Source organism: Rosa rugosa, chromosome 1 (assembly GCF_958449725.1).
Source record: "Rosa rugosa chromosome 1, drRosRugo1.1, whole genome shotgun sequence".
Taxonomy (NCBI): Eukaryota; Viridiplantae; Streptophyta; class Magnoliopsida; order Rosales; family Rosaceae; genus Rosa; species Rosa rugosa.
The window spans coordinates 42,596,440-42,620,368 of record NC_084820.1 but is presented as its reverse complement, the minus strand read 5'-3'; the positions used below and the strand labels follow the sequence as shown (position 1 = coordinate 42,620,368).

General features: G+C 43.2%; 1 protein-coding gene across 1 annotated transcript; it reads left to right on the top strand.

Moving 5' to 3' along the window:
- The first annotated feature begins 1,977 nt into the window (after positions 1-1,977).
- On the top strand, positions 1,978-21,081 carry LOC133728462 (uncharacterized). The gene is made up of 4 exons (XM_062155878.1): positions 1,978-3,561; positions 3,660-4,951; positions 5,099-5,589; positions 20,834-21,081. Exons 1-4 carry the CDS (start codon positions 1,978-1,980, stop codon positions 21,079-21,081), a joined length of 3,615 nt encoding a protein of 1,204 aa, XP_062011862.1.
- The last annotated feature ends 2,848 nt before the right edge of the window (positions 21,082-23,929 follow it).

Below are 23,929 nucleotides of genomic sequence, written 5' to 3'. Positions count from 1 at the left end.
ATAAGGTGTGTGTAATTTATTGTACTTCTTCACCCACTTTTAAAATGTACGTACGTATATGCAGTACTTATTCGGACGAAGAAACTTTTAAATCTGTACACTTTGCTTGATTTCGTGAGGCATCCTGTCTCTGGATTTTGATATGTTATAGTGATCTGTTAATGACAAAAAAAAAAAAAAAAAAAAAAAAGAAGAAGAAGCAAGCCACACCACACGCACTCACAAAACAAACAAACAAATAATATAAAATGTGCAGAGTTAGGGTTTTTTTTTGTTGTCCTTTCTGATAAGAGAGGCGTCTTTAGTGACGGTGCTTCGGTGTTGACGTATGTCCGGGTGGTTTTGTGGTATTGTCAAGTGCTGGTCTCTGCTATCTCGATCTCTGTGCTTGATGGAGGAGGTCGTCGGGAGTTTTGCGAGGAAGCTTGCTTTGTCTGAGACGGGGGTTGAGGTGGTCATCCCGTCTGCGGTGGTAGAAGAGGGACCAAGGTGTTGGTTTCTGGTGAGTGAACTGCTCACAGCGAAGCCCTATAGGGTGGAGTGGTTTATCAGTACAATGAAGGGGTTATGGATTCCAAAGTCGGATCCACCGGATCGGCAGCGAATTACGGCGTGTCAGTTGGGAAGGAGTAATCGGGTATTGTTTTCGTTCAAGCATGAGGCTGATCTGATGTGGGCAGTAAAAGGGTGTCCATGGTCTTTCGACAAGGCTTTGGTGGCTGTGGCGGTGACGGATGGCCGAGAGGATCCGGAAAAAGTTTCCCTCCGTACACAGTTCTTCTGGATCCGGATACGAGGGTTACCACCTGTGTACTTGGAGGACCGGAGGGTGGAGACTGCGGGAAGATGTATCGGTGATGCAATCGGGCAGTGCGTAAGAGCTGGGAGAGGCCGTGGGGTGAGCGGCTTAGGAGACTTTATGAGGATTAGGGTGGGGATTGATGTCGATTCTCCTTTGAAAAAATGGGTCACCTTTAGGCCGGCTGGATGGTCGGAGAGCCAGCAGTTCGAGTTGGAATATGAGCGTCTCCCTCATTTTTGTTTTTTCTGTGGTTTACTTTCTCACACTGGGGGAAAGTACGCTCGAAGGGAAAGTGGGGAGTTGACGGAGCCTGCATACGATGCCCTGTTGAACGCCGAGAAAAAGGAGGAATGGCTAGTGAAGTAGATGAGTGCTAAAATACAGAGTCTGGGGTCTGACAGTGGTGGTGGTAGGCTGGGGCTGAACCCTAGAAAGAAATCTGGCTGGGTAATGACAGCTCCAGATTTACCAGTTTCGGGTTTAGTTCGAACTAGGGAGGAGCAGGATGACGATGTCACTGTACAAGCTCCCAAAGTTGGAGCGACAAGGGAAGTGGACATGATGGATAGTGTGGACGAGGAGGTTGATGTTCCCTTGAGGAAGAAGCCGAAGACAATGGTGCATGGAGGCCGAACGTCGTCGCTTACGGCGGAGATAGGATTACAGAGTAATTTGCGGGATGTTCCGGTGCGGGTGGCGCCCAATTTGGAGACTGTCTTAATGGTGAATTCAAGTGACGGAGTTTTGTCAGGCGTGATTGCAGGCAGTGAGAGAGTGACAGGTGGTGTCACTAATCAAGATCCAAGTTTGGTGCAGTTGCCTTCTGAGGAGTGGCCAAATAAGGGGGGAGTTTCAATTGGAAAAGAGCGGGAGTTCAGCGACTCTGAGTTGGATGTCGCGTTAAATGTGCTTAGGCCGGGTAAGTCTAAGATGGGGTCCAGAGGTAAAACTAAGTCAAAGTTGAGCCCACTGAAGAATAAGAAGGCCATAATGGGCCAGGGTGTTGAGGGGTCAGCCCAAAGCAGTGGGGCTTCTATTTCTGGTAGTGACTGTACGAAGAAGAGTGGCTACGTGATGCGCAAGGTAACTGTGGCTACAACTTCTCCAAACAAGAGTCAAGGGCGTACTCACAAACGTCCCTCCGTGATGGGTCCGGTTTCGACCCATCACGAGTCATGAATGTTTTGAGTTGGAACTGCCAAGGGATCGGGAACCCTTGGACAGTGAATGGGCTTAAAGGGCTAATCGCCCTCAATTCTCCCGATGTTATTTTTCTTTGTGAAACTAAGTGTACCGTTCATGAGATGACTAAAGTAAAGGTTGCAGTGGGATTTCAGAATGCTTTTACAGTTCCTTGTAGGATCTTTCGACAACCTAATGGGAGGCTGTCGAGAGCTGGGGGCCTTTGTCTACTATGGAAGGAGGGTTGGGATGTTGCTCTCAGTACTTATTCAAACAATCACATAGATGTCTTGGTCGGGTGTGTGGGTGATAGAAACAGATGGAGATTTACTGGGGTCTATGGCCATCCTAAGGTGGAACAACGTTATCTTACTTGGGAGCTTATTAAAAAAATAGGACATAACAACGTTAGGCCTTGGTTACTTGGGGGAGATATTAATGAGATACTCAGAGGCTGTGAGAAGGAGGGGGGTCCTCCTAGATGTCCAAGGCAGATAGAAGCGTTTTCAAAATGTGTAGAGGACTGTGGTTTGGCTGATCTTAACTTCGTTGGACCCTGTTTCACTTGGAGGGGTATTAGAGGGGGTGAGGAGATTAAGGTACGTCTAGACAGATTCTTGGCCAATAGAGAGTGGATGGACTTGTTTCTTTCTTCCCGGGTGATACACCTAAAGCCTTCAAAGTCGGATCATCTCCCAATTTTTATTGAAGTCAGTACAACTCGCCCTAGAAAGAAACGAAAGAAGAAAAGATTTCGTTTTGAAGCACACTGGCTCCAGGATGCGGAATGTGCCAATGTGGTAAGGAGAGGTTGGAATGAAGTGGAGGGGCTTAATCCATTCCACACTGTATGCATGAAAATTGAACGTACAAGGCAAGCTTTATGGGATTGGAGTAAAGAAAAGTTTGGTAATCTAAAAGTTGAGATAGAGAAGGTTAGAGCTATGCTCTCAACTTTTTATGATAAATCATTGTCGGCACCGCCTGAGGAAGAGAGACTTTGTCTTGAAGCAAAGTTAAATGATTTGTTATTGCATGAGCATAATTATTGGAAGCAATGTTCCCAGGTTATGTGGCTAACGGAAGGCGATCTGAACTCGAGATATTTCCATCAGAAAGCTACTAACAGAAGAAGACGGAATGAGATCAAAGGGTTGTACAATAGTGAAGGAGTTTGGTGTACGGAGGAGTCGGAGCTAGAAAAAATCGTTCTGGGCTATTTTGGTAACTTGTTTACAACAAATCATCCTACAAATGTGGAGCTGTTCACAAACCTATTCCCACAGGTTATCTCAAATGAGATGAACTCCCAATTAATTAAGGAGTTTAGTGAGGATGAAGTCCTCAAGGCTTTGAAGCAAATGCACCCTATGAAGGCTCCTGGACCTGATGGCTTTTCTCCTATTTTTTATCAACGCTACTGGCCAGTTGTTGGCAAGGATGTGACAGCGGCTATTCGGTGTTTCATGGGTTCAGAACATCTGCTTCGTGAAGTTAATGGTACGTATGTTACACTAATCCCGAAAGTTAAGGCGGTAGAACATATGCAGCAACTTCGCCCTATAAGCCTGTGCAATGTGATCTATAAGCTGGGGTCCAAAGTGCTCGCTAACAGGCTAAAACCTCTTCTCCATGAATGCGAAATTTCCAAAAAAGTTGTATTTCTTTTTCTAAGAATGTCAGGATGGAGATCCAAGAGGAGCTTGCTTCTGTTCTCGGGGTGGAAAGGGTCGATAAACATGACAAGTATCTTGGGCTTCCAACGGAAGTAAGTTACTCCAAGACAGAAGCATTTCAGTTTATTATGGAGAAGACTAGAAACAAGATGAAAGGTTGGAAGGAGAAAATGCTCAGCATGGCAGGGAAAGAGGTAATGATCAAGTCGGTGGTGCAATCGGTGCCTACTTATGTAATGAGTTGCTTCGAGCTACCTAAACACATGTGTCAGGAAATGCATCGTTGTATGGCGGAGTTTTGGTGGGGAGATTCTGACAAGGGCCGAAAGATACATTGGTTGGCCTGGGACAAGATGTGTGCAACTAAGGAAGAAGGGGGGTTAGGGTTCCGCAACATGGAGCTATTCAATCAGGCCCTTCTTGCTAAACAAGGGTGGCGGCTACTCAAGTGTCCTAATTCCCTATTGGCCACGACTTTGAGGGCCAAGTACTACCCTGATGGGGATTTCCTTAATGCAAGAGTCAATCCTGGTGACTCGTACACTTGGAGGAGTCTAATGAAGGGAAGAGATCTCTTGCACAAAGGTGTGCGTTATCAAGTGGGAACAGGGTCTAACATTTCTATGTGGTTCGATCCGTGGATCCCCAGACCCCATACTTTTAAGCCGTTCTCGGGGGTTATGGAAGGTTTAGAGGGGCTGCGAGTGTCTGATTTGATAGACCCTGAGTCTAGAGAATGGATGCATGAGTGGTTGGAGGAGCTCTTCACTGTTGAGGAGATGGAGTTGATTCGTAAAATCCCCCTTAGTAGGAGAAGCCCAGATGACCGCTTAGTGTGGCATTATGACAACAGGGGCGTATACAATGCGAAAAGCGGTTATCATGTGGCTAGAAGCTTCTCAACTCAAGGGTCGACGTCCCAGGGCCATGCACAAATGAAGGCATTATGGAGGACAGTTTGGCATGCTAGGGTCCAGTCGAAGATTCGAGTTTTTGTTTGGAGATTGCTGAAACATATCATCCTAACCAAAGCTGCCCTCAATAGACGATTTGGCTTGGCGGACCAGGTGTGTAATTTTTGCAATTGTGATGTTGAATCGGATTTACATATATTCAAAGAATGCAACGTCATTGCATGTTTATGGCTGTTTAGCCCACTTGGGTTACCTGCTAGAAATCATGCAGCAACATCTTTGAAAGAGTGGATAATTGATGTCATTGAATCTCTTAACAAGCAACAGGTGGATATGTTCTTTATTCTATTATGGGCTATTTGGTCAGAGAGAAATAGGTTGGTTTGGAAGGGAGGAAGCTTTAACCCCATGCATGCAGTAACGTGGTCATTGAGCATGATGGAAGAGTACCATCGATTACACCCAGTCAAAGTTACGCATAGGGTGGATTGAGGTACCTTTGCCAAATGGGTTTTTCCACCTAGAGGACGGCTTAAGATCAATCTAGATGCAGCTTTTAATGCAAACAGTGGGAGTGGTGGCATTGGGATTGTCATACGGGATGATAAGGGCAGGTTCAAGGGAGCTTGGTCGCGATATATGCCCTACCTGGGATCAGCTCTTCATGGGGAAGCTGAAGCATGCAGAGCAGGACTTCTGCTTGCTGTTCACCAGGGGTGGAAAGAGGTTGAAGTGGAAAGCGATTGTACTATCTTAGTGGCCGCTCTAAATCATAATGTGGAGGACAACTCTGAGGTGAGTCGAATTCTCGATGATTGTAGAGATTACTTGCAATGTTTTGATTATTTCAGAATTCATCACATTTATCGTGAAGCAAATAGTGTTGCTCATAGGTTTGCTCACTTTGCTAGTTTAGATCGTGTTGTGGATCTTTCTTTAGTCGAGGCTCCTGACTTCTTACAGGATGTCCCCTATGAGGATTTATGTAACGCAACTATGCACGCTCGGGGTACAGGTATTACGTCCCCCCCGATGCGGCAAAATTTTATGAATAATAATATAGGCGTGGGGTTGAGCCTCCCAGCTTGACTGGGTTCCAAACCCCATTTATCAAAAAAAAAGAAAAAAGAGCTAAACCAATCCAAAAGAAATTATATTGACACCATAAGTCTTTTATAGTAAGTTTAAACAGCTTGCTAAAAATCTGATCATTATAGTAAAATAGTTTCTACACAAATATAAATCAGCCCCTAAAAAACACTAGGTTCTCGTGTGCTCCTCTATGCTCGTCCGGCGGCTCACCGCTGGTGAGTGCAGCCGGACGGGTTGTCTATTGCTGAGTTGATGGTGTGTCGTAGAAGTGGGGACGTCCAACCTGGGTGGGGGCAATGGGATTGATCTGTGCTTCTGTTTCGACCACGATCTCTGAGGGTTGTGATCTGGGATGTTCCACCCAGATCTGGTACGGTTTGGTTGCTAGGGTGGTGTGATGGCGATCGAGACCTTGACTCGATGGTGGTTTGCTGACGTAGGTGGCATGGTGGCGGCGGCTACAACGCCGTTATGCAGGGGGCGGCGGGAACTTCTGGCATAGGCGTAGTCCAAGGAAGATGGATGGCTGTTGGATTTCGGGGTGGGCATCAGATCGATCTCAATCGGTCCCTTCCGGATCTTTGGTGAACAGCGAGTGATGGACTGATACTGGCCGGCGGCGATCGATGTCAATGAAGCACCAGAATCTGGGCAGTGGATTGGGCGTGGTTCTGCTACTTGTTGGATCGGGTGTGTGTTGTTGGGTTGCTGTTACTAGTGATTTAGGGCTTGGTTTTTTTTAATGTTTTTGTTTTGTTGGTAATAAGACACTATAGGATGTGGCAGAGACAATCTTCTCTTCAACCTTCTAGTGGGGCGTTCCTATCTTGTTTTGGGTCAGCGAAAAAGTCGGGTTGTGCCATAGACGAGCATTATTGGCCTTATAGTGGATCGTTCCTGTCTGGTTTTGGGTCGAAGGCGATGGCGATTTGGAGCAGTTGTGAATTGACGATGTTGACAATAGGATGGTGACGGTGTTGGGTTTACTTTAGTCCCAGGTCTAAATGTCCGGCAATCCTTTTGGTCGGGTTTAGGTCTCAATGAGTGTAGGCTTTGTCGATCAAAAGCTGGTTGGGTGGACTCTGGGTGGCGAGTTAGTGTTGACACAAGTGAATTGTCTAGCTTCAGGGTTCGTATTGGCTGGACGAGAGGTGAGATGTCAAGGATTCATTGCTCCTGCCCTTGTTGTCATTGTCATATAGTTGTAGTGCAAGTTTGGAGTCGGGGCTTTTTTGGCCCATTGAGTCAGTCATTATAGAGTTCCAGTGTGAAGTCTAGTGATCATTTCTGTGTATGAGATGTTGCCTAAAACTCGTTTTAAGCAGTTCATTATTAATGAAGTTATTCTTGATCAAAAAAAAAATATAGTAAAATAGTTTCTATTGATTGACGGTACATCACAGATTGACTGAAACTTTATGAACTTGTTTTACAAGGTATAATGCCCGCCTCCCTCTCCATCCTTCTTCTAATTAGTTTGAGACTAAATATTATAATTAACTTCTTAGAATATTTTCATTTAAGTTTTTAATTTTAATTTTTTTACTTTTTATTTTAATAATGAAACGGTGCTCAGTAGGGAATGAGATTAGGGCCATTTAAGTATTTTTCTTTTCTTGTTCCCTACCATGCATTTGAGCTTTCTTTTTTGTCAGTATAGTGTTACGTCTAGTTTCTCATTCTTAAGGAGCCACAAACGTGGTGGGTTCCTTTGTAACATTGTTGCCCTGAGTAATGAAAAGAGCTTAGATTTCTCCTAAAAAAAAAAAAAAATCTAACTTCTTCGAGGAACAATAAGAGCCGATCCTTTCGAAATTTTGCATGGAAATTAAAATCACATAAAATATCAGTGAAAAAACAATAAAAGTTACTACAACTGATGGCATTAAGAAAATCAACTATGGAACATCAACGCTCGATTTCATGTGAGGATAAAATGCACAGGGTCGTTGCCGGTTAGACTCTACCTGCATATAAAACTAGGATTGCTCCAATATCAGAAGAAAAAAAATTATTAAAGCATTCGATTTCATTCAAGTGGAATGGTAATGTTACAAGCTAGTAGGAATACAATACAAACAGGAGCCATAAGTGCCTACTTCTATCACAAAAACATATCAACATATCTGTACATATCTTCCCAGAATTACAAGAAACATAAAATGGAGCTAAAGTTCTCCAAAACACCGTGAGACCAAGTGAAAGCTACTAATCTAGCTACAACCATAAAATGGTTGAAACCAAACGCTGGCATGTCCACTTCAGTCATGGTTCGAACATAAAATGGAAAATTACATGTGCTCGAGGCCTCTTCGCCCCGTGACAAGTGACTAGATGACCTTTTCGACTCCGTCTTAAAAACTATCATCACAATCGTCAGTGGTGATATAATGCCGTGAGAAAAACACAGCGACCACAAGGGTCGAACTTATTCCAGGAAGGAAGCAAGTGTTTAGGAGTTATTTCGGGAGGGGGCGGGGGAGAGAAGTGGTGATATAACGCTGTGAGAAAACACACAGCGACTACAAGGGTCGAAACTTATTCCCGGAGGCAAGCAAGTGTTTAGGAGTTATTTCGGGGGGGGGGGGGGGGGGGGGAGAGATGTGGTGATATAACGCTGTGAGAAAAACACAGCGACCACAAGGGTCGAACTTATTCCCGGAGGAAAGCAAGTGTTTAGGAGTTATTTTGGGAGGGGGGGGGGGGAGAGAGAGAGAGACACACACATGATATATAGTGGTTCACCACCTGTTTAGGGATGGGTACATCCACTTGAAAGTTTCTACTATAGAGTCATGAATGCTATCTAAGTGTGACGGAAGCCCCCTATAAAATCAAATATGTGGATAGCAACTTTGAAGGGCCTGCACTTCTCCCAAGTTTGATATGCATATCATAAGAAATATATATTGGTGATCAATCTGCGTTTTCTCACCAAGATATTGATATTGGTGAGTCTTATTGTATATTAAGATGTGGAACTATGTTCTTTTGGCTTTCCCTTTGGAAAAAAGTTGCAGTATTACTTTATTTATCTTCTTATGCAGATAATTAGGTAAATTGCAACAAAATGTACCTCATCTCTATGGAGAGGGCTCCTTAGAGCAGGGAAAAGTCTTCTCAAACTCCGAGGCTCAAATAAATGATCTTAAGATAAAGCTTGAGCACACAAGATCTCAACAGAAAGAGCTTTAGGAACATCTTGAGCAGAGTGGAGTTCAAAAGAAAGAGCTTTGGAAAAAGATTGTGCATAGCGACGTCAGAAGTCAGAACAAAGAGCTTAAGAAAACTGAAGAGGCTTAAAAGAAAGCACAATGAAGTATCATTTGAAGTATGAAGAGAGTGAGACCGGAAACAAAACTTTGGCATTGTTATTCTTCTCACTCAAAATTCAGTTGAAGTATCATTTGTTTGTTGGGTAATAACCGTAATATAATTGACGCAGTCGGAAGTAACCTGGGTTTACAAGCAATAAACCCTAAAAGACATAGTTCTGGAGTCCACCAGAGAAATAGAGAAAAATCTCTAGATTTTATTAAATTTGATATGATAAACTGATTCTAGTACGAAATATAATGGTGCTTATATAGGCATCCAAAACCCTAAATCATATTCTAACAAGAAATCCTAAAGAATTCAAATTAAAAAGGAAACTAAAAATCTAAAATAAAAGAATTCTAAAACAAATGTAAAACTAGCCTAAAAATATTAAATGCCGAATCGGATAATTAAGACGATATATTGTGGCATAAATCTGAAAGGGCTCACTAAAGTGAGTCTTGAAGATCTCGTCGTTCCCATTCTGGAAAGGTATCATGCATCTCAAACAGACATTCTGGCCAAAAATTGATCAAATCTGATTCACAATCAAAACCTGACTTTTTGCACGAGTAACCTGAAAAGTCCAAAACCAAATGTTCTTGAATATTCCAGCGGCTAGTAACCTCATTACGCGTGAGTTATCTATTTTCCAATCACTCTTGATTCTATGTCGCTTATTTGTTTTTATGGTTTTCTGGCTAAATTGGACCCGTTTTCGTCCTACATCAATAATGGCTTATATGCTCTTAGCAATTAATCTTAGTAAACATCTGTTAGAGGAAATGTTTTTTTTCCCCAACCTGCGAGATTTTGATAAATCAACCTTATATGAAATAGTTTTCGATTTTGGTAATTGACTTGCAATGCAGGAACATAATGAGAAGCTTGGTAGGAAGTTGAATAGATTGCTCAACCATTGTGATCTGCAGCATGAACAAATGAATATAGTTCTGAATAAGATAAAGAAGATGGAAGTACAGTTAGCAGAAGTACGTGATCACACTACACTTATTCGCAAGGAGAAAAATAATCATTATGGTTGATCAATATATTTACGGTACCATCTTGAAAAGACCGTCTTAAAGAAGAAGCCTTTCTAAAATCTTAATGATCTTATGAAAAGGCTAGGTGAGAGTGAATCCCAAAGAAATGAGCTTCAAGAAAAACATTTAGACATATAGACATCCACTATTTTTGTAATCAATGTGAATCAACTGCTATGTACAGCTATTAGGCCAATAATATTTTGTGATCAATACAGATAAATTAATATTTTCAAAACTATGCAATGGGTTTTAGTTTTTGATCAAAAACAACCTAGATACGTACATTGCAATCCTACAACTAGATTAACTATAAAATCCACAACAACGGCCGTGAAACAAGTCGTCGAGCAGAAAGACATGATCACATCCTTTAATTTACTCTTATCCTCTCTTCTGTAGTAGACGATCGAGTTGAATTAATATTCAAGTATGACTGCAATACAGTACTAAGTAGCTAGTTACGAGTTGATTCAATTATTTAGGTGCATATATTCCATATATATATATAGCAGATTAGATGACATATAAATAACTTGATTGCATTTGGATTAAATCTCATTAATGCTAGCTTCAGATCAAACATGAATAATAACTTTTTGATGACCATGGTGAACTATGAGTTATTCATTATTGACTTGGATGTCTTTTGGGTGGCAAATTTTGCTACTATGTTTTTCGCTAATCCAACATACAATACGTCTAACTTCTTTTATTGCTTTGTACATAGAATTCTCCACTTCTCCTAGTCAAACAGGTCATGACCTAGAAACTATAAAATGTACCAAAACAGAGATCGATAAACTCATTTTGTTTCACAATATCATCATTTTACCGGATAAACTGCAATTGACTCGATCCAAAGTGAAAGGATAAACACATTATTTCATGTGCAAAATTAACAAGATCTCTCATGTCATTTTTCCGAAATACCGAAGTGCTCATTGATAGCTACCTATTATGAGAATTTTTCAAATCAACTGTAAGGTAAAGGTGCCAAAACCTTGGTAGCTCTATCTATTTTATATCAATTAGAATACTTGATTTTTCAGTGGAACTACTTGAGGTCATATATTTTTTTAATATGATACATATATATATATATATAGAAACTTGCTCAGGTGCGGATATCCGCACCAAAGCAAAAAGGTGCGGATTTCCAGTTTTGACCCACTTTCCGATCACATTTTTACATCTTAGCCGTTCCGTTTTTAGATCCTAATGTATAGATCATCTCTGCAAAATTTCAGCCAATTTGATGATCGTTAAGGCATCCAAAATTGCAATTTACACGAACGGACCGAATCTGTCGAACCGGAACCGTTCGTATTTATAATGGTAAATTGCAGTTTTGGGTGCCTTAACGATCACCAAATTGGCTGAAATTTTGTAGAGATGATCTATAAATTATGATCTAAAAACTGAACGGCTCAGATGTGAAAATGTGATCGGAAAGTGGGTCAAAACCGGAAATCCGCACCTAAGCAAAAAGTGCGGACGTCCGCACCGGAGAAGCGCTGTATATATATATATATATATATATATATATATATATATATATATATATATATATATATATTCTAGAGGATACATTTTCGAAACTTATATTCCTAATCAAACATTACTAATGTCTTCAAGCCTTTGTAATAACTCTCATATAGTCATATACCCATGTGTGAATGCATTCTACGCAGGAATGACGACCTGGAAATCAAGAATTCCAACATGCATGCATACCAAATTAAATATTAAACGGCATCCATCTAGAATAACGAGTACTTGACTAGTTGCAAACTTGAAGCAGGACTTTGCAGGACTTTATTTAAAATTAACCATTACATACACTAACTACAGCTACAAGCGCTTAATTGGTTGATTTAGTTAATGAATTTGCATGCCATAACTTAATTTCTACATATAAATAGCTTAATTGCACTTGGCTTAAGAATCATTAAGGATTGATAACATGACTTCTTCAGTAAGGAGAGGCCTCTTCCTTCTTATGGTTATGTTTGCTATCGTTGGGAGTTACACCACTAGTGTTGCTCAAGCAAGGCCTCTAACAGGTAAAATACATACATATGGTCACAAATAAATGGTTGCAAATAAATGTTGTTTCTATTATCTATGATAATCTTTCTTTTTTTTCATTGATTAAATTGGAGTATTTAATTCTATTTATTTCTATTTCATCTGTACATACCTCCAACAATATGAAGGATTTACTACATCACCAAGCATAACCAACACCCTCTTGATGGGCCTGCAAGTCATGGTGGGGCCCAACCATGACATACATGCCGTAGCCCGACATACAACCTACCCCGTGGTAGTCGGAAGCGGCCAAGACCTCGCCAGGAAGCAACCTTCCCGGCCTTGCCAACCCTAAACCACGCAGCACCACTCCGAAAAAAAAAAAAAAATTGAGCAACTTAGGCATCCAGCCCTTACGCCAAGATCAGCGGCACATTAGCCTCTAGCAGCAAGCGTTACCCATCTTCAGCGGTAACCCGAAAAAAAAGGTTCCCATCTACTCGGCCTTGGAATCCTTGCGGTCACCTGCCGCAACTCAAAGTCAGCGATAAGATGGTCGCCAACGGCAAATGCTAACGTCAGTGGCAAGCCTCAGCTACAATGGCTAGTGCCAGCGGAAAATCGTTTGCAGAGAAGCTTTGGGTGCCCATTTACTCTGGACACCCATTTACAGAGAAGATTGTTCAGCCAGCAATCAACCGCTAGGCAGAGCCCGCTCCTGCTAAAGAAAAATAAAATAAAAGGCCTTCGCTGAGCTCTAAGCCTCCGCTGAGCTCCAAGTCTCCGCCGAGCTCTAAGTCCCCGCTACCGCTAGCCAATACCCTCCAGCACGCCAGCCTAGCTCCAGCAAGCCTCCGCTTAAGGAAGCTAGCGGCCAACACCCTCCCCAGCGCCAGCAACGAGTGCCAGCAGCCAACACTTGCTCAACAAGCACACGCACAGCGCCAAGCTCATCACCACCAAAGAGCAACACCAAAGCTTGGTCCGCCAAGGGATTCGTTCTGTCAGGCTTGGCCCGTCAAGCATCATTCCGCAGAACACCATCCGCCAACAACCTTGACGCACCGGCGGTGCAATCTCGACATCTCGGCCAACCGCCAGAACGTTCTTTGCCGCACACCAAAATCTTCTCTTCACACCCACAAATTCGATCTGCACACCCAAAACTCTTGGATGCTGAGCCTGACGCACGCGAGAAACTTACAAGCCGATTCTGCAGCTGTTAATGCTCAAAGTCTGGCGGTAGCCAAACCTCCGTTTAACGCGGGTCCGGCGGGCGGACCGCTACTCTGTATACTTGATAATTCCTGCTAGCTTCCAAGTGAAAGACAGGGCGTCAGAGGGAGACCGCGTTGGGCGGTCTTCACTTCTCCGATGCCTAAGTCAGTTGATATATAGGCAGCATAGTAATAAATGAGAGTTAATGCGTCATTTAATGAAGGGAGAAGAGAGGACCTTTTATAGGTGAGGAGAGGTCTGATCTTCTCCTTGTTTTCGATGTGGGACTGAAGTGCTTCAGTTCCCAGTTTCAGTAGCTTCTGATGCCGTCTTGGCAGAGTGCGTGGCGGCGCGTCAGCGGTGATCCTGGGGAACGCTTGTGCTCAGGCCGTGGCCCGCCTGGCTGCCTATCTGTGGGTTACTCCTTTGACGATAGTTGGTACCTCTGGCGGTACGATGAGTGTGTCTGATTATAGCTAATTATGCTTTGCAACGTACATGTAGGTACAGCAGCTGTCACCGTTTCTTCTCTTTGCTCACGAGAACAATTCTTGCCGTCGCCGGCATTTTTCGTCTCTAGGCTGTCACGAGAACATCAACAGCAGCCATCAATTGCCGATGATCACCCATCATCAATTGCCGGCTCTAGCGGTAGTGTTATCTATGATGAGTCGTTTGGGCTAATCTCCATGTTCTTCCCCGAGCGCCTACTTCAAATCTCTTTGATTTGGGCACTTGGTCTCTTCACTGGGTTCATTTGCTGCAAAGCCAGCCATCAAGATAAGTCTTTCTATCTCTTTATTTGGTACACACGTACCTATGCTTTCACACAAGTGGACTAGCTTAGCACAATTCAACAACAGCGGAACAGCACATGGCTAAGCATGCTGGCGGTATCATATTCGCTCTCAAAACTATATTTAAATGATTTATGGTTTGCTATTCTCCCAAGGTACTGTTAAGAATTGATAGTATATATTGAGTCTATATTGGTCAATTTACTCAAATGCTATTTATCAAAACAATAGTATACTACATATGCCGCCAGTCAATTCACTTCTTCATATGGTAGATGTTGGATTTGCATGCTAGCTCTTAGGATATATTACATTTGGTGCTAGTCTATTGGGCGCATGCTCTACCTTTACTTGATCATGGACACATATGCATGTTTTGGGAGGCTAACTATCAGTACCAATCGTATATACCTCAGCTTCTCTACCTTATAAAGAATCAACAAATTGATATATCAGTAGACTCGATTATGCATGTACTCCCACTAGAAGTGCATAATTTGACTCCAAAATGGCAACGATCTTTGGCTCATACCCAATCTAGTTTCAAAGCAGTGATTATTTATACATAACTCTATGTATAGGATCCAGCGTCTAGTATATACGTAGTGGCTTATTGAACATGCTTCTTTTCACCTTTCATTGCCAAATTGAAATGCATATTAGAGCACATAATCAAATATGTCATTTTGCTATCAACTACTACTTCTCTTAGATACTTTGCTTAATATCTTATCAAAGTACATATGCAAAATACTAGTGTTGATTTTACATACTCATGTATTAATCACCTATTTTGTTGCAAGGGGACATAATCACCGATTACCTCTCCAATTAACGAAATCATCATCCTTCTACTAGGATGCTTCGCCGGAGCAATGGAGCGTCATGCTTGGATAACTCCAACATGATTTGGGTACTTATGTCAATTCCAAATTTCTAGTCACTCCAAATCGGCATAAGATAAGTAACTATATCTTCATTTTTACGTTTTTTTTTTTGGGCTAGTGCCATGCCAATGCCATGCTTTCATAATTCTTGAGCATGCCTACAACATTTCATAGATTTGGCAACACTTTTTAAGCCTTACATTCTAGATATGCCATACTTCACATATCGATCTCAATGATCCTTAAGCATGTTTACAAAATGCAAAAATGTTACTAGCAACTTTCTACAAGTACATGCTATACAGGCCATGCTTCTATTTCAATGCAATCTAATTAAATAAACATGTGACACTCACTTAAACAAACTATGTCATGTCTAGAAGCTTGTGACACTTGTAACTTAATTAAACATGCTCTGATAACGATTTGCTCGGGTTACGACTAGCTTGGGTATCAAGCATGGCCACGACTTGCTTGGGCCACGCCCCGCATGCTCGCACAGTGCCTACCCGTTCAACTGCACCCAATTTGCTCGAACATAACCCAACTTGCTCAAATATGTCCAACATGTTTTAGTTAAGCTCCAAGTTCACAAACGCTTCATACTATTTCACCTGGAGCTACTACCAAAATTTTATTTGGACACCCATGACACTTGCCACTATCTATTGTGCATGTTACATGGCCATAAGATCAGCATAAAATTACTTGCTATGCTTATTTGTTCTTCATACAATTAAGCAAAATTTACATGTACACTATATGTAAACATATTGTCTAGCCTCCAGGCACCATACTTTGTCAAACTCTCCCCATGGGAAAAAGACCTAAACGGGTCTAGACTCCACGAGTCTGTGGTCCACGACCAACCACCAAGCGGTAAGGCAACGCCTTATAATGACGATGACCGCTACGCGGCATTGCAGTCAAGCTTTTCTCCTCTGGGAAAGAGTAAAGGGACCGGTTAATGCAGCCCACGGCAGCCATTGATCCGGCAGTTAACCCTCGACGCTTGGGTATCAATGATTAGGTTCGCCACCTAACGCCCACTCCTTATACGCAGCTCCCCTCATCAAACAATTTTTCGACCATACAGAGGTCTATAGCTAAGAGTGGGGGACTCCTTGAAGAGCCGAGCAGGGGGCCCACTCGAAAGGGCATAAGCGTTCGCTCCGACCAATTCTAGATGGACGACGAAGTTGCACTAATTATGCTCACAATAAGGCACAAAGCCACGCTTTGGTATCAACCCCGCAAGAAAACCCTCCTTGACTAGGGACTTCGGGGACTTGTACATACAGCCTAGCATAATTAGCAATGGTCATGCTCATGCCTCTGGGCATCACCTTCGAGCTACGCGCTCTTGCCTTCATGGCACCTCCGAGCTTCCCGCTCACGAGCTCTAACGCTCACGCGTCCGTGGCACCCCCCGAGCTTCCCGCTCACGAGCTCTAATGCTCACGCCTTCCCGGCATCCCCGAGCTTCACGCTCACGCCTTCCCGGCATCCCCGAGCTTCACGCTCACGCCTTCCCGGCATCCCCGAGCTTAACTCTCATGCCTTCCCGCACCCCCGAGCTTCATGCTCACGCCTTCCCGACATTCCGAACTTCACGCTCATGTCTCCCCAGCATAATGCACATTAATGAAACATTGAATTCTTCTACCATTTGTCATTTGCCACAAATCGAATTCTTTTCACGTTCCATTAATAAGAACGAAAACCAAACAAACATAAGCGTTTGCGTAGTCATCGTTCATGAGTTACAAACTCTTGCCTTCATGGCACTCATGCAACTTACACCAGACGAGCGTAAACTCGTCAAACTCGACCTCGTTCGTTTTTTTTCTTGCGCGCATCACGCATTTATCATATGCAATCCCTATGCTCATTCTTAGTATGCTCACACAACCATATGCGTTCTCGAGTCTATACGTCATTGTACATACATGTACATTTACAAGCATAATTAGCTATAATGGGCTACGCTCATTATACCGCCAGAGGTACTGATTCCCGCCAAATGAATAACCTACGGATACACAGCCAGGCGGGCTATAGCCTGAGCCTCGGATCACCCCCAGATCACCGCCGACGCGCCGCCACGCGCCGTGCCAAAATAGCATCAGAAGCTCCTGAAGCTGGGGACTGAAGCACATAAGTCCCACATCGAAAACAAGGAGAAGATCAGCCTCCTCCTCACCTATAAAAGGTTCTCTCCTCTCTTCTCATTAATTATGCATTTACTACTCATTTATTGTTATGCTGCCTATATACATTGACTGACTTAGGCATCGGAGAATTGAAGACCGCCCAATGCGGTCTCCCTCTAACGCCCTGTCTTTCGTGTGACAGCTAGAGAAGATCACCAAGTCCACAGAGTAGCGGTCCGCCCATCGGACCCGCATTAAATGAAGGTTTGGCTGCCGCCGAACTTTGAGCATCAACATTGGCGCCGTCTGTGGGAATCCTTGAACAAAAGGTCATCCCACCACAATTACCATGACTAACGATAGCGGGGGAAACGCTGAAGAGCAGGCGGACCATTCCGCCATTCCCCAACTCTCCAACCCAGCGGTAGGCGTTAACCGCGCACTATTCAACACCCCAGCCAACCCCGGCGGTGAGGCAAATCCAAGCAGCAGCCGCCCACCGGGCCAGGATCTCACCTCTCTATACGAGCTGGCACTGGCGGACCTTCACAAGGCAAACAGAGAGCGTGAAGAGGAGCGCAGAGAGAAGGCCGAGGCCCAAAAACAAGTGGCTACACTGATGTCTCGTTTTGATGAACTAAAGAGGACGCTGGAAGCCACCGCCAATCCAGCGCAGAGCATGCAATCACTTTGCACCAGGCGTAGTCGGCCCAACACTGGCACACTGGTACCAGGACCAGTCATACAGATGCAGGTACCGTTGGACCCACCTGAACTATTGGGGATGGGACCACCGCCCATCCCCCAACTAATGTTAGAGCAGGAGGCGGAGTCACTACCACACACCAACTGTTACACCCCACACCTGATATACCTTTTTACCGAGTTACAAGAAATTCTTATTGGTTACCGTTCACGATTTTAATTTTAACGTTTAGGGGGTGGTTAAAAATTGACTTTTTATGAGTTATTAATTTGAGAAAATTTTCTTCATGAAAGTTGTAGAGGACGTTAACCCGAGCGCGGGCATATGTGGTACGTAAAAATTGGAGTTCGTATGCAAAAGTTATGAGTGAATTAAGAAAGTTACTGTTCATGGTAAGAAAATTATATATATAAGGAAAATTACTGTGGTAGGTTTCCAAAACCTGAAACCCACCTTTCTCTCTCCTCTCCCCCGATTTTCCCCTCTTTCTTCTTCGGGAAATCCTTCTTCCCTTCGATTGGCCGCCGTCCGGCCATCACCCGGCAGAAAGCCGGCCACCACAGGGTCGTCTCCTCCCCTGGTCACGCTGGTGCCCTTAGTTTTCGACGATTTGGCCGGAAAAGCTCAGATCGAAGCAAAGTTCTCTCCGGCTGCAGTTTGGGGTTTTCGCTTATTTCCGGCCATTCCGGCCACTTCCGGCCACCATATTGACATCGAAGGTTTGGTTTTTGATGGTGATCATTTCCCCTAAGGTAGTTCGTTCCAATTTGCATTGTAGAGGTTGAATTGATGATTTTTCATTTCTAGGGTTCTTGAAGCTTCGGGGCTTTCCTTCACCGGCTTGATTCGACCACTTCGAGGTAAAATTGGTTGATGTTGTAGTAGGTCAAAATCGGAGGAATTACGAATTGATTATAAATGGTTTATTATTGATTTACGTGAATTCGATCGCCGAGTTTCTTTCGAATTCACTTTAGATCTTACATCAATGAATGATTAATGTTAGAGTATTAAGGATGGATATTGTGGAGAGTTGAGGAGTTGGATTTTTGGAAAGGGGATGTTTTGAATTTCCATTTCTAAGTATCGTAAAGTTAATTTCCGTCCTGTGAAATATATATATTTAGAATGCTATTCGTACAGGACGAGAGGAGTCTCCATACGAGGAAAATCATGAGCGACGTCAGGATTGACCGCATACTGTGAGTGGACTTTTATTTTTAAGAATGATGCATGCATTTATTTTCCTGAAATAATAATTTATTTATAATTTTATTATCGAGCATAATATTTTGTCTTGGATTATAATTTTGAGATTGTTTTTCCATATAAATTTCGGATACGAATTTATTATGCTCGGAGTTGGATTTACTTGTTTTCGGGAATACGATTAAATTTTTGGAGATTAATTATGAGTTATTCTCAATTATGATTTAAGAAATGGATTTGTGATATATTTCGTGGATACTAAGCTTTTGGTGTTTATATCCGATATATGATCATTATTTGAATTTATGATTCATGCGATTTTCGACGAATTATCTTCCGAAGTATTTCCGGAATTTAAAAGTATAATTTTATTCGTCGATTTTAAGATTTTTTCTGGAATATCATTGGAATTGAGATTTCTCGAGGGAATTATTATATATTATTCATTGCTTCTTCAATTATGTTTTAGAGAATATTTTTGGCGTGTGGGACATGCCGTCGTTTCGTTATTATTTTCTCACTTATATATTTTAAGTTTTGGCGTGCGGGGTCACGTCGTTGGATTACATTTTATCTCGTGAGAAATATGGGGAAGCCTTATGGATTTAATGGTTTTTGAATGTTTTTCCTCACCATACTCGGGTCATTCGATTAGGTCTCCTCCTCACTTACTTTGTGTTTGTGAGTGGCAGTTGAGGTAGCTTATTCTCCTCCTCACGTGGGTGGCAGTCGAGGTTATTAGTTCTCCTCCTCGCACAATCTATGTGTGAGTGGCAGTCGAGGGTAGGTAGAGCCTGAGAGGCTCCATTCCCGTATGGTGAACTCTCTTCCCCGTATCCTTTTATTGTTGTTCTTGACTAGCGGGGCTAGTCTGATTTCCGTCTAACCAGCGGGGCTGGTCCTATTTCTCGAGCATCGGAATTTATATTCTTCTTCGTGGTTATTTGTGGCTAGCCCCATTTCTTGAGAGGAGCTTCTCGTGGCTTGTTTTCATAATTATTGCATGCATCGAAAGTTTTTAATGAAATAATTGTGGGAAAGTATAAAAATCCATTTTGTTTAAAAATTGTTTATTTTTGTCCACTCACGCTAACGTTTTTATATACTTTTCCCCTGGGCCCTTCGGTTTCAAATGCCCAGTTTTCAGTGTTGCTGCTCGGCATTCAGGAGTGAGCCATAGTGACCGCATCCGCTTCCGTCATCATATTTTGTAGGTTATTTATTTAGCCTACGGTACTCTATGTTAAACCTTATTCCTAGAATGCTCTGATTACTAAGGGATATGTGACCCAAACTTGTATGAATTATATTTGAGGTCTATGACCTAACTTTGGTGATTGTAGTAACTTGTACCCTTTTGGATAATATGTGTGACGTTGTTAGCTTGTGATGGGATTTGTTGAATTTGGGAGCAAGGCGGCTCCAGGAGTTGTGGTTGGACTATTAGAAGTGAATTTTGTTTTCTGCAGGGTTTTGGGTTATCCATTTTTAAGGGAGGTTATGCCGAAATTTTTGGTAAATCTCCTTTAAAGGTGGGTCCCGCAGGGCCACTTCGGATTCCAGGGTGGAATTCGGGGTGGGTCTTGTCAGTTGGTATCAGAGCACTAGGTTTCTAGATTCTGTAGACTTCCTTACTTCCTTGCTACTTTATATGCCTAATGACGCCTAGTACCTCCCGAGTGATGGCCCAACCGCGGCGGATCCCCATCGTGTGCTCTTCGGTACTAGTGTGTTATTATGCATGTAAAGTAGATACTTTGTTGTACTGATCCTTGAACTTCTTAATACTCTTTCTTCAGGCACTATGGCTCGTAATCGCCGAGCACGTAGGGAAACTCCTCCTATTGAGGATGATGAACAGATACCTAGGAGGTTTGCGGATACTTTTGGGCAGTTCTTTCGACAGATTGCTGCAGCGCTCCCCGGGTCACGTACCGACTACTCTGTGGAACGTGCTAGGAAGCATGGGGCCCAGACTTTTGCTTCTGCCGCCTCACCTGTTGAGGCTCAGCGGTGGCTTGACAGGATGGAGAGAGTTTTCTCTTAGATGGACCTTCCAGAGGACAGGAAAGTGAATTTGGCAGTACAGTTCCTTGAGGATACCGCCTGGCATTGGTGGACTGGTGTGGTCAATGATCCTGCAAATGCTGGCCCGATGACATGGGATATGTTCAAGGCCCATTTCTATGGACGGTACTTTAGTGATGCCCACCTTAATCGGATGCAGGACCAGTTTTTGAATTTGAAGAAGAGAGAGGATCAGTCAGTGTTAGAGTTTGAGCAGGAGTTTCTCTCCTTGGCTCACCATATGCCGGATTTGGTTCGTACGGAGCAAAGTAAGATTCGTAGATTTGTCCAGGGACTTGGAGGAAAGTTTAAGGATAAGATGTTAGGCACACCGTACAAGAGTTTTGGTGAGGCAGTATCTTATGCCATGGACATTGAGTCGGACTCACCTGCTGAATTTCACCCTAGGGATCCTGGTGGCCCTAGCCAGGGTCCATCTAAGAGGGCTACTTCCACATCTGGTTCTGGTTCTTCAGTTGGTAGTGGAAAGAGCAGTGGTTCCAGTTCGAGGTCCCGTACTAGATTCAGGGTACGGGACAGGAGATCCTCACGTGGTCAGTTTAGTGGACGACAGTCTGGACAACTTGAGAGGTCCAAGAGTTATCATGGTGGTTCGAGTGGGGCTTCTACTAGCCAGTCAGCTCAGTTTGGGCAGTATCAAACAGGGGGTGTTTCATGTGTGGTCAGCAGGATCACTTCAGGAGGGACTGCCCTCTTTTGACTCAAGGAGCTAGATCTACCCCCACTCAGACTGTTGGCCAGTCCTCTGTTGGCGGTTCTCCTAGTGGTGCCCGCACTAGCTCGGTAGGCCGAGCTGGTTCTCAACAAACCAGGGGTTAGCGGGGTCGTCCTGTGACACATGCTAGATTGCACGCCATGACCCAGCAGGAGGGCCGTGATTCACCAAAGGTTATCGTTGGTACGTTATTTATTTTTATCAGCCTGCTTTAACCTTAATTGACCCTGGTGCTACGCACTCATTTATGTCTAGTAGATTCGCATGTTTTGCAAATGTGCCATCATCACTCCTTATTGGCGAGTGGTATGTTTATTTACCTGCGGGAGAAGCACTTAAGATAGATTGGGTTTTTAATGGTTGTGGTGTAATGGTTGACGGTTTTTGCCTAGAGGCCAACCTAATTCCTCTAGACCTTTTCGAGTTTGATGTAATTCTGGGGATGGATTTTCTAGAGACACATGGTGCATTGGTTGATTGCTTCCGTAAAGAAGTAGTGTTTCGAAGTTTAGGAAAACCGGAAATCACTTTCCGTGGTGAACGGAACATTCTCTCCTCTTGCATGATTTCGGCCATTACAACTGAAAAGCTTTTGAATAAGGGTTGTCAGGCTTATTTAGCACACATTGTGGATACAAAGTGGGAGGTGTTGAATATTGAGGATATTCCGGTGGTCAGGAAGTTTCCGGATGTGTTTCCTGATGAACTACCTGGTTTGCCTCCAGTAAGAGAAATAGACTTTACCATTGAATTGCTCCCTGGTACTACACCTATATATCAGGCACCTTATAGAATGGCCCCAGCTGAGCTGAAAGAGTTGAAGACCCAGTTACAGGAATTGTTGGATAAAGGTTTCATTCGGCCAAGTGTGTCCCCTTGGGGTGCTCCGGTGCTTTTTGTTAAGAAGAAGGATGGCACTTTGAGGTTGTGTATTGATTATAGAAAATTGAATAAGGTCACAGTGAAGAACAAGTATCCATTACCATGGATTGATGATTTATTTGATCAATTGCGGAGTGCCAAAGTCTTTTCTAAGATTGATTTGAGGACAGGTTATCACCAGTTACGGATAAGAGAGTCCGATGTACCCAAGACCGCTTTCCGATCACGTTATGGTCATTATGAGTTTGTGGTGATGCCTTTTGGATTAACCAATGCTCCTGCAGCCTTTATGGATCTCATGAATCGGGTATTCCGTCAATACTTGGACCGTTTTGTGATTGTGTTTATTGATGACCATTCTGGTTTACTCCAAGAGTGATGAGCTTCATATTAAGCATTTGAAGCTAGTACTTCGGACTTTGAGGGAAGCTAGACTTTATGCTAAGTTGAGTAAGTGCGAATTCTGGCTTAACAGCATAGGATTCTTGGGTCATGTGGTATCAGCTGAAGGTATTAGTGTGGATCCTCAAAAGGTGGAAGCGGTTTTGAATTGGGGAAGACCCACCACGGTGACGGAAATTCGAAGTTTCTTGGGTTTAGCTGGATATTATCGGCGGTTCGTGCAGGATTTCTATAGACTTGCAGCCCCCCTCACTAAATTGACCAGGAACGATGCTAAATTTGTTTGGTCGGAGGAGTGTGAACAAAGTTTCCAAGAACTCAAAGGACGTTTAACTAGTGCCCCAGTTCTGGCATTGCCTGATGATAGCGAGGAGGATGTGATTTATAGTGATGCCTCAAGACAAGGCTTAGGTTGTGTGTTGATGCAGCATGGAAATGTGATTGCCTATGCATCTAGGCAGCTGAAACCTCATGAAATGAACTATCCTACTCATGACCTTGAGCTTGCTGCGGTAGTACTTGCACTTAAGTTATGAAAACACTATCTTTATGGGGCACGATGCCAGATTTTCACGGATCATAAAAGTCTCCAGTATCTACTTAATCAAAGGGACTTAAATTTGAGGCAAAGGAGGTGGTTAGAGTTGATTAAGGACAATGATTGCACTATTGAGTATCATCCAGGAAGGGCCAATGTGGTAGCTGATGCACTTAGCCGAAAGCCCTCTAGCTCTTTAGCCCATTTGAAGGCAGTTCGAGTTCCTTTACTTTATGAATTGCGATCTACAGGAGTTAATTTGAAGATTGA